Here is an 18,150-nt window from a genome sequence, read left to right on the forward strand (position 1 = left end):
GGAACGACCCAGCAGGGTGAAACCGCCCCCGGGATTTCCACAAGCCACCTGGCAAGTGCTGGCTCTCTGTTGTTCACCACGGCCTCCCAGCAGGAAGGGTGAGAATGGTCAGCTTCCTCTGGGACAGGCAGGAACAGAGCCCTGCTTTTCCTGGGCACTCCCAGCCAGGAGCCATGCCAAGGTGAAGAGCACTTCAAGAGATTCAGGCAGCTAACACAACTTTAAAAAAAAATTACAAATATTTTAATAAAATTCATTATAAGTTACAGATTCCTGGAGAACAAGCTCCAGTGTATAAAATGGGAGACAGGCTGGGAAGAGCAGGGAAAGCACCAACAGGAACCTCTTTCCCCAGAGGAAAGAAGAAAGAGGGACAGAAAGGTTCTGACAGACATTTATTGGGGGAAAAAAAACCAAAACCAAACCTCTAAGAATGGTCCAGTGGATGTAGAAAGACATAACTCAGTCCATGTCCCTCTGTTCCTCCACCCATCCAAATCCTCACCCCCAAAGGCAAGCACATAGGACGAGTCCTGTTTAAGTCACATATTTTTACAAGTCCAGGTAGACCTCAGATCCAAGGACAGTCTGAAGACACTGATCTTCTGCAGCCCTGGGTGCCAGCAGGGATGTCTGAGAAGTCTCTTGGTTCAGGTCCTTGAGATGCACCGGCAGGGTAGCACAGTGTCCTTGCTCATGTGAGATGAAGCCAAAGGGGATGGTCCCCTATGGCAGTTGAAGTCCCTTCTGTATGGAAAGGGCATCCACCCCACAGCAGGCGTTTGTGGGGCGGTGGCTGCAGTCCTCAGCAGCTGCACAGCGAGAGCGGGGCCCTGGCCCACAGGGCCAAGCGACAAGAACCGAGAGCACAAGCGGGAAGGAGGGGTGACAGCAGGCTCAGAGCCCTCCTGCAGGGACAGGCCAGCACACAGAGCAGCCCAGAGCTTGATGCTGAGATGAAGAGCTGAAATGAAGCAGCTTCCCTAGAGGGGCCCTCCACCTGCCAGGGCCCCTCACACAGCACACACGTCTCTCCACTCGGGTCCTCCATCCAGCCCGTAAGGCACCAGGGCTGGGTGGGCGACCAGCCAGGCAGATTCCACTTCCCCACCATGCTGGAGAGGGGCAGGGGGAAAAGATGACACACAGAGAGATCTGAAATCCAGCCAGACCACGAGCAGGGGAAGCTTGACCACCTGTATTTGTACATGAGGAGGTGGTAGCTGTTAGTCCAGGACGGCCATGAGGAGAAGCAGTTCCCGAAAGGCACTACCATGGCGGCCGCTGAGCCCAGACTTGTTCTTGACAACGTTGCTGATGTTTTTCAGCTGCTTGTAGCACAGCTTGCATTTGTGAAGCCTGGAAAAAAATGACAGCAGACACAGAATGAATCCTTAGTTTCCTACAGTGCCAAGAGAGGCAACTCAAGCAGGAGAGAAAAGCCCTAAAAATGGCATGGAAGAGGCTGAAATATAAGCACAGTTCTGCAAAAACACCAGGCATTCAGCCCACGTTCTGATGAGACAGGAGAATGGCATCCACATAAGGGCTCTTTCACCCCTCTTCCCCCTTTGGCAGTACTGTCCAGGGAAAAAGGAGGTGCTGTTTTCCAGAGAGGAGCTATCCTGTGAATGAACTCAAAATCCAGGGCCTGGCTACTAAATCATGTTTCTTGTGAGGCAGAGGGGAAAGCCAGCAGGTGGTTTGACTCCCAATACTTTGTTTAGGTATGACTCAATGCACAGAGGCAAAGTGGCCTTCTCCTCCGAGCAGGAGGGATTGGTGTTTGCAGACAAAGGGAAGGCATGTCCAGTCTGGTATCAGAGCCCCGATGGCAAGGAAAAAGCTCACCCAAGAGAAAGGCTGGTCCCAGGAGGGAGCAAGTGGAAAAGTGTGCATCACCTTTCCTCTCTGCTGATGTCCACTCCAACAGAAGGTGGTGCAGCGAGGATGTCTGTGATGAGTGGCAGGAATCTCTGGAGAATGAGTTTTAGGGATGTGCAGCCAGTCTGCACGTAACTGAAAAACAGAGAATTGGGTCTCACTTGAATTTCACTCCTGTCCCCCCAGCACACAGCCCTCAAACAACTCCACTCCACCACCTGTAACCAGGGACGGAGAGCAACAGCCAAGCACCAACAACACATCTGAGTTCCAAAGCTTTCACAGAGCAAGCTTGTTCCGAAGGTCCTGGCACACACCCCAACCAAGTGGGACCTCTCTGTTCAAGGGCAGAGATGTTCTGCCAAGGGAACCTGGCAAGAACCTATCTCCCAGAAGAAAGGAAGAGCAGAAACTCCATCTTAAGAGAGGCTACAATTTTTTTCCCCCCTAAAGATGAGTCCCCAGGGCTGCCACAGGACTTCATGCCCCTTCTCCTAAGCTGACAGTGCTGTCTTCAATCCAACAAACCTATGACAAATCCCACTATCCTGCTCTTCCTGCCCATGCATACTTTCTGTATATTTTCCCCCACACACCTGGCAACCTCACCACTCTTTTTCAGACGTATCAGTGTGACACTGTATCTGCAGTGATTTCTCAGGATTTTCCTCCAGGTACAAAATACCCAGCACAGCTCCCCTATCACTGCCTACACCCTGTACCCCAAGCACACCATGCTCTTGAGGCCTCACCTTTCATATTTACTTTGGAGCAGTTTTTCTATCTGTGGCAGGACTGTAGTACACAAATCCAGCTTCCAGAGAGACCTGAAAAGAAAAGGACATATCCTGAGACTGGAGACTGAGGCTTTACAAAGCTGAGCTGACACAAATAAGACTTCGTGGCAAATGCCCAGACAGAGACACTCAAGTTCACAGAGCAAGTTCACTGACTCCCCCTCGTGAGAGAAAGTGGCAGGTTCGGACATATTTCTTTGTCTCTCAGCAGAATGACTTTATGAAGCCCCAAGACTTTGATTTTCCTTGGCCCCAAATAACTCCAGCAGTTATTGCCACTGCAGGCTTGAAGGTATGACTAAACCCACATGAATTTCATGCTGTGGTGGCCCACTGGAAATGGGGAAGGTGCAGGGCAGAGCTCCTAACTCCCAGCCAGGCGGCTCTTGCACATCCCAGGGACTGACCCCATCCAGGACTCACGCTTTTTGGTTGACAATATTCAAGAGATCCACAACAACAGACAGATCGTTGATTGCCACTGCAGAGTCCAGAGAGTTCTGAGAGAAAAGGGAAAGAAAAAGTCATCTATTGCAGAGGTCAAACTGGTTAGGCTAATGCAAATTAGTATCTAGTGCTGCTTTTCCAAAGCAAGGTAGAAGAAACATGAAGTTGGCTAGGAAAGAGAGAGCTCTCATGGGAAAGTTTTCTCCATGTTTCTTTGTGACCATTCAGCTGCAGCACACTGTGGTGCACCCCTGGCAACAAAAGCTGTGAGACCCTGTGCTTTGTATGAGGCAGAATCAGCCCCAGAGAAGCAAAGAGAGCTGCTCAGCTGCTCCCCTCATGAGCCTCAGGTATCTCCACATGCTTGCCTTGATGTCACTGGTGCTCCATACAGCCCGCACGGCGTCCAGGTTCTTGTGGCGGCTGGTGAGCACCACACACATGGTCTCGTGGCCTTTCCTGATCTGGGACATGGCCTCCTCATCCACCAGCTCTGTCTGGCTTTGGTTTTTCACAGCCTGCAAGCACAGATACCAATAAGAGAGCAGGATGGCACACAAGTGTAGGAGCATTCTCTGGCCTAGGTGAGAGCCGATTTTGGTGCAGATAATGTCAGTGAATACTGACTTCCTTGAAGATGGTTGTAAAAACCTTTTGAAATGGAAATGCTCCATTTGTTCTGATTTCAGTTACTTATGACCTGATTTTTCTACTATGTCAATGACAAATATGTTTACAGCTTTGGAAAAACTCTCAAAAAAGGTGAATTTAAAGTAAGTTTTCAAAACTTACTTACTGTTTCAAAACAGTATGTTTTAATGAAGAAATGTTTTCACACAAACCAAATTTTTTTATGTTAAACACTTGTCTGGGAACAGAAAGTTTTATTACAAAGGATAAATCTTATGCAATTCATTAGACTCTCAATTTACTTCCTCCCCAGGCCATGCTTGAACTACTCTCTTTACTCACATTTAGAGTTTGGGATCATCGAGATGTTCTGGTCTTTCCCCCATTTTAGGACAAGAAAATACCCTCCCCAAAAGAAACCAAGAAGCTTCCAAGCTGCAAGAGGCAGAGATCCCTGTGAAATTATTACATACATGTAATGGCAGACACCTATTTTTTAAATGAACCACGTCTGGTACACGGAATAGTTCAGTGACTTTCTCACCACTTGCTCTCTGCTTTGGTAACAGGTTCTTCATGAGCAGGGCTCAACTCTGCTGTACTCTACCTATCACAATGGGGCACCCCTTTTCTGATGCCACCCAACACAGACACTGTCTGGAAAACATTGTCCAGAGACACTTACTGGGAGGAAGTCAGAGGCCTTCAGGCCAATGGGCTCATTCCTGGCTGCAGGAATCACTGATGGTTCTGTTCTGGTCAAAGAAGCTGAGGAGGCAATCGGTGGCCTCTGGACTGGATCAGGCTGCAGGAGGAATTGGGATAAAAGCTCTAGCAGGAACAGTCTGGAACTAGTCTGATGACCTTTATTTCTGACCTGCTTTCTTCTCACAGCAGGGTCCTAACACAGAAGGAGTCTCCAGTTTGCTAGCATAATTTAAGAAGCAATAAAGTGTCTCTCAGGTACATACCACTGTGTAATTAAGGTTTCTAAAGAACATGGAGATGCCCCAGTAGAAGTGCCAAGTGCTGTAATTGTTATCTGAAATGAGGGCAATGGGCTGTGGCCAGCCTGAAGGCTAAGACAGAATTCTAAAGAAGCCAGTAAAATGAATACTGGCCCATCAGCTGCTTGCACTTTTGGCAACAAAACAGCCTCTGTTCAAGCATTTGTAGAAACCTGGCACTTGGTTCTCTGGAGTGCCCCAATTCTGAGACGCAAGGAGAAGCAGCACTGCAAGCACAAGCAACAAATTTAACAGAGCCTGTCAGAGGCTTGGCCTTGGTTCCACTGCTAAGGCAAGACACTTGGCAGCACAAAGCCTGGAGGTGCACTTTTATTGCCCTTCACTGAAGGAATCAGCCTGAGTAGAAATCACAAACTCTCCAGCTCTGCACATCATTCACAGAAGGAGCAGGAACAGCAATTCACAGATCACACAGTACGTACGAGCTCTTGCTTTGGCAACGAGGTCTGGACATCCGCAGCTTGGCTGGGTTTCAGTGCTTCCTTTGCAGTTCCAGGCTCTACCAACAGGGAGAGAAGTGCGAAAGCAGAAACTGATGGTTACTTTCAAGACATGGGAGCAAAGGTTCTGTTTAGCTACAGTGCAAGGAGGGATTTCTGCCTTCAGGCAGCTCTCCCTCTTTTGAGGGCCATTAACCCCACCAAGGGGTCGTTTCCATACTCACCATCCTCAGGAGGGGCAGGAAAGGGCTCATTTCGAGGAGGAGTTCGGCCTACAGAAACAAAAAATTAAATAATAAACAAATGAAGAAGCATCCAAGGCTAGAGATAAGTGGTAAGTCAACCTTGGAGCAGAGAAATCTCCAACAACTCCACACATGAGGGTAATCAGTGATACAACAAGCAGTTATCTCCTTTAGACCTTGACACTATTGTTGAGTTTAGCTAAAAGCTTTCAGCCTTCATGGATAGGGGGGACAAAACTGGCCCTTGTGGTTCACTGCTGCTGTAGAGGTGTGAGACAAGGCACTGTCACAACAAATGATATTAGGAAAAATCCACCTCTTGTTAATGATTTATATAAGTAAATAAAAATAATCACTATGAATTCCTCAGAAAGAGTATCTCATTTTTATCATTTACATAAAAATGAGATACAGACACTGTGCCTCCTAAACAACAGCCTTTGCTTTAACAAAACATCTTTAATGAAGACTGCTGATCTTATACATATCAAAATTCTAAGCTAATCAAATTCCCTTAACACTGTAATCAGAATAAGAAAGCAGAACATTTACAATGAATCTCTGAATTCTGAGCCAGGCTTCAAACAGACATCACCGTACCCTAGTAAAGGTGCCACCTTTAAGCCATTCACCAACACAATTTGTGCATCAGTGTCCAAGCACAGAATATTAAAGAAAAGCTTTCCAAACTCTCCAGACACGAGTGAAATCTTTGTTATAGTAAGCCAAAGGTCAGTTCTATCCAATCAGTTTAGTGCCCTGATCTCAAACCCAAACACTACTCAAAAGCACTATAAACCCTGGTACTGACAGATCGCATTCTTGGGCTGGAAGATCTCTTTGTAATCCTCCTGGTTCTGGATCTCAGCCTTTGATTCCTTCTCATCCCGATCATCTTCACTGCTAGGACTGTGCCTCTCACTCTCCGAGTTGTGCTTCACTCTGCTGTGGAAAAAGAGCTGTTGTCAGGGGAAGCCATATTGTTAGAATGAGAGAGAGAGAGCACTGAGTGCCTGGGACATTTCCTTAAAATCTTGAAACTCAACAAGCCAGCAGACTCCCTCACCTCTGTGGCTTGCTGCAGCTCGTTGAGGGCCTGTCATAGATGCGGCGAAGGGAGGACCCTGTGGGGGTAGGTGGCACAAGAGGCTGGTCGTCCCTGATCAACCCATGAGGAATAGAATCTGACTTTGGGACTCTGCTGAGATCCACAACGAAGGAAGAGACTGTGCTTTGTGCAAAGGAAACTCCTATCTGCAGAGGCAAAAGACCAAGATAATTCACCAAGGAGTGGGGTGCACACCAGCCCATTTGAGAACAGGCATGATGGAGTGACCCCAAGCAACTGTGCTTGAGGACTGCTCATTTCAGTGCTGCGCATTTTTCAACCTGAAGTTGCCTGCGATTTATGAAAAGCTTGGATAAAACTTTTGCCGAGGATAACTTCCAAATACTGGTCAAAGTAAGCTCCAGTTCTTTCCTCCAGAAGCCAGAGACACGAAGTGGAGCTCAAGCCTTTGGAGCACAAGCATGCACACAGCCCTTGGGCATGCTGCAAGCCCTGACACAAGCTCACACATCTGAAGGCCTGCAAGGAGGCAGCAGGATTTTATCTTGTGTTTCACAGCTGCCTACCCCCACCTCAGGAACAGTGGCTTACCAGCTGGTTGTTGCTGATAGACAAGTCAGCTACTTTTCCCCAGTTCACCAAGACCACATCAAAACAGCGCTCTGGCTCCCAGCCGTACACTCGCAGCGAATCCTGGAAGCCGCTGTACAAGCAGCAGCCATCAGGGTTGAAGAGCACACACCTGGGAGGAAAGCAGGAGGAGAATCAGGCACAGCATTCCCACCTTGCTCAGTCTTTGTGGACCTCTGACTACACTGAACACCTTCAGTTCTGTTTCTAACAATGAACCTTGCAATGTGGTGCTCACCTGTGCAACTCGGTGGGCCTGTCCATCATCTCCAGCAGCCCAAATTCCTTCCCCATAATGTCTCCCTCTGAGGAAATCCCCTCTTCACCCCACCTTTAGTCTCTACCTAGCACATTTCAGTAGGAATTTAGTGTACCTGACAGGAGTAGCCTCCTCTTCAATACAGCTCACAACTTGAAACTTCTCCAAGTCCCAGAACCGAACTGTCCTGTACACACAACAAAATTCATTACTTGTTGCTCTAGAAATCACAGTAATATCCAGATTTTAAACAGAACACTAACAGGTAGAATGACTTTTGCTGCTGTGCACATACAGTGACCCTACACAGAAGGCTGGTCTAGCCAAGATCCATGAACCCAGACAGAAATACTGAGAGGCTCTAGACATGGAGAGGCATTTAGAGCTGACCCAGAGCTATGAGAACACCGAGCCAGCTGAGCAGGGCCTTGTGCTGTTCACACAGGATGTCAGCTGGATTAGCGAGTGGCTTGGGGCTACACACTGGTTTCTAGTGTGGCAGAAGGTGCCATCAATTCTGGATGAGAAGATCTCCATGTTCTGCCCATCACAGATGTCATGTCCTGCTGTCTAGATGTCTGGCTCTTGCAATGGTAGATTTGTGTGACATTCCTCTTTTTCATATTCCTACGAGGAAGGGCATCAGAAAATGGAACAGACACATACATTTCCCTTCTTTCTCCCTCCCTTCATGTACCTGTCAGAGCTGCCAGAAGCCAAAAGGTATTCATTGGGGTGGAATTCAACAACATTTACTGGACCGGTGTGTCCTGTAAACTCAAACATTAACTTCCCAGCAGTCAGATCCCACAGCTGAAAGGAGGAAAGAACAGAGAAGAAAGAAAGAACTTGAAGAGATTTAATGTTAGAGATTTCCTTGTACTGGCAACCTTGTAAGACTTTGCCCCTCCAAGTCTGTCAAAGAAGGCAATAATCAGAGAAAAAGTATCATCCAAATAATTTACGGCATTGTTTTGGTTTTTTTTGCATTATCTTTTATTTTCCATGTAACTCGTCCCCAAGAAGTTTCTGTTTTCTATTTAGAGACTGAGACAAAATATAGCAGTTCCATCTGTCCCCACAGACTGTATCTCAAAAGTGAACAAACAAAAATCCAAAAGCTCTGAATCCCTTAGCAATTCCTTCTTCCTGTTCTCTAGTCTCCACTTGAAAAACGCAGTGAAATAACTGATTTCAATTTCATATGAAATGGAAAATAAAATCAGTCCTTCACCCCATTCCTCCATACTCCATGTGAAACAACTGAAGTCACTACTTCAATCAATACTTTCCTGAGCTCCTTCTCTTGCTCTGCTCAGTCCTGACAACAATTTTCAGGCTGATAATCACATGTAATGTGTATAACACGAACAGAGCCAGGAATTAGTCTGGTGAAGCAATGTGCTGTGGACAACTCATTCTACAAGGTTTACTGAGGCCAACCTTCAGATATCACAACTCTACTACCCTCAAAACATTGATTTTTTTGTGCATAGTCTCTCCCAATGTTTCTGCTAGATAAGGCCATTTCAACCCATGCAGCTTTTTCATAAGTGCTGTGGGCCATCAGACATGATCCCTATAAGAAAACCAGTCTCTGCAAAGCCACAGGGCTCAGCCAGCTGCCAGATGAACTAAGGGTATTTATGAGTGAGGGCTGGTAATGCCTGGTAAAAAGACAATCCCAGCATTCCCACGTGCCACAAGCACATAAGGAGGGTGTCACAGTAAATTACCTTTACAGTGTGATCATCAGCAGCAGAGGCCACCCATTTCCCATCAGGGCTAAAGCGGAGACACCGAACTGCTTCTGTGTGCCCCTGAAATGAGGAAAACAAACAGTATTCTGGCTTCTGTCTTTCAATCCTATACAGTATAATAAACCAAAAACAATTAAGTGCTTTACAGAGCTCACAGCTTGCAGAACACAACATTGTACTCAAGACACTACACCCAGCCACACTAAATGTGTGTAATCTCTTACCTAGTCATTTATGCCATCAGTTTAAGTATGGTAAATATAGATTTAGCTTCACTAGTAAGATTCAGTTCTAAATTACAGATTTACATATGGTCAGATAGAAGTGCTATGACACTTAGTCTCTGGTTTCTACATGCAGTTAATATACAGCAAGTTCTTCTGGTAGAAAAAGATCCCAAGAACAGAACCATCTCAGTGCAGTGACAATACCATTAACAATATAAAGAAACCCTCATGGATGCATGGATGCTCTCCATCCCCCACCGAAGCCATCCACACTGTAGCACATGATACCCACTGATAACCCATAATATCCATTTCATATTCCCATACAGCTCGCAGAGGCCTGCTGAGGTTTGCCAGGCCACTTCACAAATCATGCAATCTTATTTTCATGCTGGAAACCCAGGAAGTTCATTGTACATAATCACATTTAGGTTTGTTCAAAAATCCTCAAAAGAAATATTTCTCCTCTCTTTGTCTGAAACCTAATGAAACATTTTACCTTGAATGTGAAGATACAGCCTTTTCTTCTTACATCCCAGAGCTACAAGGAAGAAAAGCAAACAAATTATATGTTTAGAGCAGTATGGTGGGAGCTTAAGGGTCCTGCCAGAACAAGGGATCTCTGTGTCACAAGCTAATGATACTGCAGAATGAACGGGCTGCTGAACCCCTGTAGGCCCTTACGGGTGTTTTCTAACTCCCCAAGTGAGAATCGCTCCTAGAAGGTATCTCTTACTATAGCAGCTCAGTTCTGACAGTCAACATCAGCCTGAGGAAGCAGATACAATCCACAGCAACCAGGACATCTGTGCTTGCTGACACCAGGTCTTGGCTGCACCTTACTCAGAGCCACATTCCACACCAGAGGAGTCAGATTCATGAGCTGGCTGTGAAAATACATGCACGGATTTCACAAGCACAAATACACCTGCCCACACATGGAAATGATGATGTGCAGCATCCACCAACAGCTTGACACAAAACATGTTCTGGCACTCTTCAAAACAAAGACATTGCAAGTAAAGAGGGAAATCTCTAGTGGAAGCTGGGTTTTACCTTAATGTTGGTGTCCAAGGAGCCAGATGCCACAAAGCTTCCAAAAGGATGGAAATGAAGGCTGCAAATATTTGCTTTGTGACCTGGTAGGGTACGAAGAACTGGGAAAAGGAGGGGCAGAGCAGAGAGAAGGAATAGGGGTAAAATATTTAATAGCTCATTTCCACCAGACACCATGCAGAAGTGTAGCCATACTATCCCCACCATTATTTTATGGAAATATACATTATTTTGTGGAAATGCCTCTGACTTTACCCCCACAATGCAAAGAAACAACAATAGAAAGCCCATGATCAATGAAGTTCATGACAGTCCCATCCTTATGTATGGAAACTACAGATAGAACTCCAAAGATCTCTGTTCTGAAAATGAGGCGGCTGGCAGGCAGTGCATCTTTCCATCTGTTACACAGACAGCAAAATGGGCTGAAGGAGGAACAGTTTTAGCCTGGGAGTGAAGTGAAACAGTGCCTGCAGCATTCACCTCACAGTTAATAGACAGACCCTTCCCCAGGACTCTGCACCCCATCCAGGCACGACCTCTTAGGTTTCAATATTCACCCTGGACTCCTTCAACTGCCCCTTGCAAGAATCATCATAAAGACAGGAAACAGATGCTTAGGAAGCAGGATACAAAGAAACGATCAGCGTTTCAGCAAGTCATCAAGTAACACCCCCTATAATTCTGGAAACCAGAAAGGACCAGTAGAACTGGTACATGATATCTTGGCAAGCAGTGACAAATGCAGAACTCAACTCTAAGAAAAATTGCTCAGATAATAACAAGGGCAATCCCGCTCCCTTATCTATCATCTGGAACAAACTGATGATTCCCCTGGCAGAAATTAGCTCTTGAGCCAGAGCTCGGGTGGTCATTTGCACGAGACACTGGCTCATAGGTCTTCTAATAAATGCAGCCAGACCAGCTACTCGCCAGAGGCAGAGCCAAACTATTCCGTAACTGAACTGATTCTAACTGTCTGAATGACAAAGTGCTTTTCATTATTGATGCTGCCTGTGGTTTGCCTCCTTAGCTCAGCCAGTGTAAGTCTATTTTCATTACACATTCCTTCTAAGAACAAGCAGCGATCTGTAAGAAATATTCAGTCATTTGTTGGTATTCCTGCTGGAATGCAAACAAGTGATTTATGATACCTTTGCCAACTCATTCTAGGATTTGAGGAAAATGCAATAAATAAAGCATGACTCAGCAGTGGCCTTTAAAGGATCAGAGCTTGATGAGTTCATAGCTTTTATTGTTTATTAAAAATTAGGTCTTTGTCTATTTATGTGGCGATGCAAGAGCAGGACAGCAGTAAAGTTGCTTGAGGAAAAAAAGTTAGAACCTAAGAGCAAGAAGTCAACAAGCAGAGGATTCCTTCATTTATTCCGAACTTAATAAACTCCTTTCTGGTTTGGGATCTTTTTATTAAGGTTGACAATTCCAAGTTGAGACTCTGAATACAAATTCTATATGCTTAGTTATCTATACATACATGGAAACTGATCTGGAATATAGTTTTTGACACACTGAGGTCAAAACCATAGAAACTAGTTCCTCTGATCAATGTCCAAATTTCTGCTCAAGCATGAAAACACAGCTGTATAGCCTCAGTAAAGGGCAAAAAAGAGATGCAGATGAAGATGAAACCCTCAGGCTCCTGTTCCTCCTTAGATCAGGAATCTTCTGGGTCAGTACAGGCATTAAACAAAAGGATTCCCCAAAAAGTGTTCATGAACAGAAGCAAAAACCCATGGACACAGTACCTTTGGCAGCTTCCAGGTCCCAAACTCGAATGGACCCTGACCGGGACCCTGCAACAATGAGCTTTTCATTTGGGTTGACCTGTAGGCTCTCGATGGGGGTTGTGTGCCCTGTCAAGCTCTGCAAAGAAAACCATCAGTCTCAGTCAGCAGCTGCTGGCACAGCCCTGTATGAACCATTGTTCATACTCGAGGGGTAACTCTCTAACCATGAGCTGGGACCACTTGGCTGTGCCACAGTCCTTTTTCCTCAGTAGCCACCAGGATGGCAGAGCCATTCTAAAGCCCCTCACTGCACCCAGCAGAGCACACCTGGCTTCCCACATCATCCCACTTGCTGGGGCACACTGACTAAGTTTTAAGGGATGCATCAACAGAGACACAAGGTAGTTAAACATTAGGTGCGGATGCTCAGACAAGGCTGACACATTCTTACATCATAAAAATTATTGCTGTGGTAGCACAATGGCACCTGTTTACTCTAAATGGGTCACGTAAGTGTCATGAACCAGTTACAAAATCAAAGCAAGAGCAAAAGCAGGGCCACTTTGAAACCTTCACACAAACACCAAGCCATAGGTTGCTGCCAGCAATGGATGTCACAGTGATAGCATGGTGCTAACACCAAAGTACTGACTTGAGGCATAAGGCAGTAATTCACATGTATGAAGTTCCTTTCATCCTTGAGCATCCAAAAGCTTACAAATTACATCAGCATTTTGAAAAGGCCTATATTTTAGTAAAACACAAGATTATTTAAAACTAGCTCTAGAAAACAAATTCCACCATTGCAGACTTTCTGCTTGTCAAATAAGCAGTATTCTCTGCTTTAGTCCATCCTCAAATGGACTAAATAACACAGTTACCCCTCAAATTTTTAAATAGCTACACTAGCTCTGTGCCTCCCACACACATACAGAGGCTGGGAATGCCAGTTGGAAGCTGCCTGTTCTGATGGAGCTTTCTTAGGAATCCACATGCAATTGAAATCCTCTACAAAATCCACAATTGCAACTGTCATTCGTTAGTGAGAAGTAGAGCCCACACTTAAACCAAGTCACAATGTTACTTGAAAAGTTCCTGTTCTTCCTCTTTCCCAACACTAACATCCATAATCATTATAATATAAACACTAAAAATAAATTTCAGAGGACAACCCCAAAAATCAAGATTCTTTTGATATACAAGAATGGCACAAGCAGACTCAGTCAGTCCCTGACTCTCAGAAACAGCAGCTCTCAGCATCTGTGGCTCCCAGGAAGCTCAGGAGAGGTGCAGCTCCACTACCACAAAAAGGTACAGAGTTAGTCCTTCAACCTTCTTCTCCAGTAAGGCAATAGTCCAGTTTCAAACTGGAGTCATGCCACCACCAAGGGCCTGGAAAGACACTGCTTAACTACACTAGGCAAAAAAGCATAGCCCTGCCAAAGGTTAGCCTTTTTGACCTGACTTTCCTGATTTCCTTCTCACAAGGCTCACATTGGCTAGAGCAACACCTTCAATACCACAACATTATTGTGTTGATAATTAAACAAATGCTAAGAGATGTGCTAAAGTTGGTTCTATGCAACACCCACTGAATGCAATACAGGATAGATATCTGTTAAATATATATTTATGATGCTCTTTAGTGATCACTGCTGGGGTAACCCTAACTTTGCTAACACGCTGCAACCACAGTCACTCCTCCCCAGCCCACAGCAAACTATGGTGGCAACCTTTATGAGGACAGTAAGGGACGGTGGCACAGATGGGAATGCATCCTGCTGGGGATATCTCCTGCTGTGACCACAAACCCCAGGCTATAAAACTGGCCCCTGTAACCTGCACTATAAAACTAGCTGTTCTTATACAAAACTCTTCCTTTAATTATTTGTAGACTGGTAATATAATAAAGCACAGTATTTATTATCTGAGTAAGCACTGGTCCAGCTCAAGCACTCCCACAGTGTCTCCAGAGCAGTGGTCTCACCAGGCACCCAATTCTGTCCCTATCTTTAGCTAGAATCTGGTTACACAGCTTTGTGTTGGCAAACTCTATTCAAAAGCCCCACAGGCTCCACCCCAATAATCTTTCCCCTCATCCTCTACCCTCCAAACCTCAGAATTAATATTCCCATCCCCCAAAAGCTGAAAATAGGCCTGTTCTTACCATGATGCAGTTGGGCTTGCTAACTGACCATATGTTGACACGACAGTCGTCTCCTCCAGTGGCCAGCATCCGGCCTGAACCTTTTCCCAGGACCACTGAGGATACATTGCTGCTGTGGGCCATGATCTCTTCTGCACAAAACAAAGCACACACTTATTACAGATCAGTTATACAAATTTTCATCCCATCCCTCCAAAAGGTCTAAAAAAATATTCTTTCTCCAGAAACATTTTCTAGTTTCCACTGGACAAGCTGCAGCAGCCCACTGCTCAGATAAGAAGTCACATTATTATCTTGCTTTGAACAGCCCTTCTTGATTCTGCCTGCTGCACTTAAAACATTTGCTGACCAAAGTTTCACAACTCCAGTGCTCACACAGTTTACAAAAAGCATCTTCTCTCACTTGCAGCAGCTCAGGAACTTTTGAAGATATGCTCAAGTTCAGCAACCTGATCACAGAAGGCACTTTACCTGCAATAACGCACAGCAGCCAGAGTCATCTAGTGAAAAGCCCTCTAATCCTGTTCTAGAGAGCAGCAGCAGACAGTCCAACCTGAGAGGAACTGGCAGAGGAGCAGCAGCACAGTTTGTTACCTTACCCAGAAAAAAGCCAGACTCAGCAGTGGGGAGAGGTGGAGCTCCCTTCCCTGAGCCTTGGCAGAGGCTTTGCTACATCCCCGCTAGGTAACACAGGCAAAACTGAGCAGTGCAGGGCATGCAGTAACAAAGGAGGGCGAATATCCACACAAATGGGCAGAAAATAACAAATCTTTTTTACATTTTTGATGCTAAATGACTGTTAAAAAAACTGCAAGTTGAGGGGATGCTCTAACACTGCAACAATAGAACTCTACAGAAACCTCATCATAAAGAAACAAATTTGGGGCAAAAAAAGCCAAATTAGCATCTTTGCTTAGACATTTCAGAGTGGAATTTTAAATTCACTCAAAATTTTGGCAGGGGCTTTTGGCAGATGCATTTACCAATATCTTCACCTTACTGCTCTCTTCTTTGAAAGGTCAGAGGATCTGCATGCCTAATAGTTACGAAACAGTAAAAATAGTTATGAGTCTGTAAAAAGGCTAGGTAGCATCAATTCAGCTTTCATTCAGAGAGTTTGGCTGGGAGGAGCAACTTGATCATTTTACATGCAACACTAATCCAAAATGATTTTAGATGGCTGCAATAATAATTACAGGTACTTTGATCTCGAACTCTCAACAGTGTTTTTTTTGAAAGCAAAACTGCACAACTTTCACTTGGGCAGGAGAAACACCTTTCAAATTACAAAGGGAACGGGACTACAAATTACACGTGAAGGGCAAATCTCAAAATACACCTGCATTGTGTTGAAAGACCAAACTTCCACATAAAAACACTAAAACAAAGCCTATATGGATACACAGACTAGAAGATAACCAAAAGTACAATTAGCATTACTACACCAACTCACTAGTTAAAACTGCAAGGACAGATGTTGAGCATTGCTATTGAAACAAGTGTGTCAGCAGCTCCACTTTTCCCCCTCTTGACTTCCTAATTAATAATATAAGTTTAAAAGTCATTGTGGAAGCATCCAACACTCTTTTCCTAAAAGCCAGGTAATAAACTGATGTCTGCCTTGGGCAGAGAGGTTTATTTGCTCTCCTACAAGTCCCTTGAACCAACAAATTTTTTTATTTCATGAAGTTCTTGTCACCAGCTATTACCCACCAGCCCAGTAACACTAAATTCCTAATTAGCATTGCTGAAATATCCCTAACACTCAGAATGCTTTTCCCTCCAAAGAGGATGCTAAGATGCGACAGAGCCTAGCAAAAATGAAGACCAAGAACCTCTGCCCATCTAGGGTGAATGGAGATGGATAGACTTCCAGCTTTTCCTTCAACTGGAGTTTCAGGGATGGGAAGGTAACATAGCAAACTGGCTTTCTGCTCAAAAAGATAGAAAATTCCTAAATCAATAATCTCAGATGACTTCATGCATTACCAGTCAAGGACACTATTCTGACAGCCAGTTTCCAGAGCCCATTCACTGACTAAAGCAACTGATCACATCCTATTGCTTCCAAGCATTCCTCAACAGCCCCTATGAAATAACTCCTCAGTGACGATCTAGAAATTAATAGTCAGCAACTATCTACTGCTCCTGCAGAGGAAGAAGGAAAAATGGACATGAAACCAGCAGATTCTTACTGTCTCTTGCAAAGCAATTTCAAGAGGGTGGGCCACACAGACTCTGCAAAGATCACCTCATTCCTCCTGCAGCGAACCTTCTGTAACAAGTGAGCACCAATGAAGGACAACCCCACAGAGGCTAGGTTTTTGGGGCCTTCTCCCTGATATTGAGCGGATGCCCCATCATAACCTGGTTCTCAAGAAGAGTTTACATTGAATGACAGAATATTCTGAGTTGGAAGGGACTCACAAAGATCATCAAGTCCTACTCCTGCTTGTCCTACACTAGACAATCCTCCCCCTTTGCCTGAGAGCGTTGTCCAAACGCAGGCTTGGTGCTGAAACTACCTCCCTGGGAAGCCTGCTCCTGTGAAGGTGAAGAATCTTTTCCTAAAATTCAGCCTAAACCTCCCCTGGCACAACTCCAGATGCTCGCTCAGATCCTCTCACTGGTCACAGACAACAGAGATCAGAGCTGTCCCTCCAACACACTCATGAAGAAGATGCAGCTTATGATAAGCTCTGCCCTCAGTCCCTTCTCCAGGCTGAACAAGCCAAGAGACCTCAATCACTCCTTTGCATGGCTTCCCCTCTAGACCCTTGACCGCATTCACAGCCCTTCCTGGGATGCTCTCCAAAAGCTTTATAGCCTTCTTAAACTGTGCTGCCCAAACCTGTCCCCAGGACTCGAGGTGAGGCTGAACCCACACAGAGCGGAGCAGGACCATCACCTTCCTCGATGCATCCCAGGGCACAGCTGGCCCTTTGGCCTACCAGGGCACACGGGTGACTCATTTTCAACTTGACATCGACCAGGAACTCCACATCCCTTTTTGTGGAGCTGCTCTCCAGCCTCTCATTCCCCAGTCTCTTCCATACATCCAGGGTTGCCCCCTGACAGGTGCCTCATCCCTCAATGCCTCGGTTGTTCCTGTACTACAGTAGAGTCATGTGGGGTTAGACAGGCATTTAGCTGCAGCAACTATCCAGAAAAAATAAAGACCGTGACCCTCTGAAAACAGCACTGACAAGGCCACGCTATTCACTGTGCTGCTATGATTTCCAACAGGACTTCCAAGAGTTAAAAATTCCAATCAGCAGTGTGGAAAGAGGGCCGGGGCACCATATCCAGGGCAGGGATGAGGTGGCTCCCATCCCTCCCCGCTCCCAGCCCGGGCGGTCCCCCCGCCCGGCACTCACGCAGCTTCCATGCCGTCTTCGTGGTGACGGCCACGGCCATGGCTCAGCGCGGCGCCTCTCGGGCGGGCAGTGCCTTTCTCCTCCCGGCGAGGCGAGGCTCCGCTAAAGCGTCCTACGGCCAGGCCGTGCACCGGGGCTGCCCCGCCCGTCCTGCGGGCACACAAACACGGTCACGGCGAGACCCTCCTGAGAGGCGGCGCGGCGGGAGACGAGGCCTCGCGGCTAATGAACATCACGGGACGGGAACGCTGGTCGGGCAGAGTGCGATCGCCTGGACGCTGGTGGCGGCGGGGTCCGACGGTACCGGACCGGGACCCCCGCCCGCCACCGCCCCACAACCGGCCCTTCACAACAACCCCGCGCCGCGCCGGGCGGTTGCCCGGGCT

At 46.1% G+C, this 18,150-nt stretch overlaps 1 protein-coding gene across 2 annotated transcripts; it reads right to left on the reverse strand.

Moving 5' to 3' along the window:
* Positions 1-272: 272 nt before the first annotated feature.
* On the reverse strand, positions 273-18,144 carry KATNB1 (katanin regulatory subunit B1). 2 transcript variants are annotated; one of them, XM_005528204.3, is made up of 19 exons: positions 17,765-18,144; positions 14,388-14,518; positions 12,239-12,356; positions 10,473-10,573; positions 9,916-9,957; positions 9,166-9,249; positions 8,127-8,242; positions 7,545-7,616; positions 7,132-7,282; positions 6,538-6,725; positions 6,283-6,413; positions 5,451-5,498; positions 5,209-5,285; positions 4,444-4,563; positions 3,497-3,646; positions 3,105-3,181; positions 2,637-2,711; positions 1,903-2,019; positions 273-1,359 (listed from the first exon to the last, which is right to left on the reverse strand). In XM_005528204.3, exons 1-19 carry the CDS (start codon positions 17,802-17,804, stop codon positions 1,227-1,229), a joined length of 1,971 nt encoding a protein of 656 aa, XP_005528261.1. In that variant the 5' UTR covers positions 17,805-18,144; the 3' UTR covers positions 273-1,226. The 2 variants fall into 2 exon arrangements, with proteins under 2 accessions (XP_005528261.1, XP_005528260.1); XM_005528203.3 differs by having other exon boundaries at positions 275-1,359; positions 6,283-6,416.
* Positions 18,145-18,150: the final 6 nt, after the last annotated feature.

Source organism: Pseudopodoces humilis, chromosome 14 (genome assembly GCF_049639895.1).
Source record: "Pseudopodoces humilis isolate 2021_Gansu_Grassland_sample_001 chromosome 14, ASM4963989v1, whole genome shotgun sequence".
Classification (NCBI taxonomy): Eukaryota; Metazoa; Chordata; class Aves; order Passeriformes; family Paridae; genus Pseudopodoces; species Pseudopodoces humilis.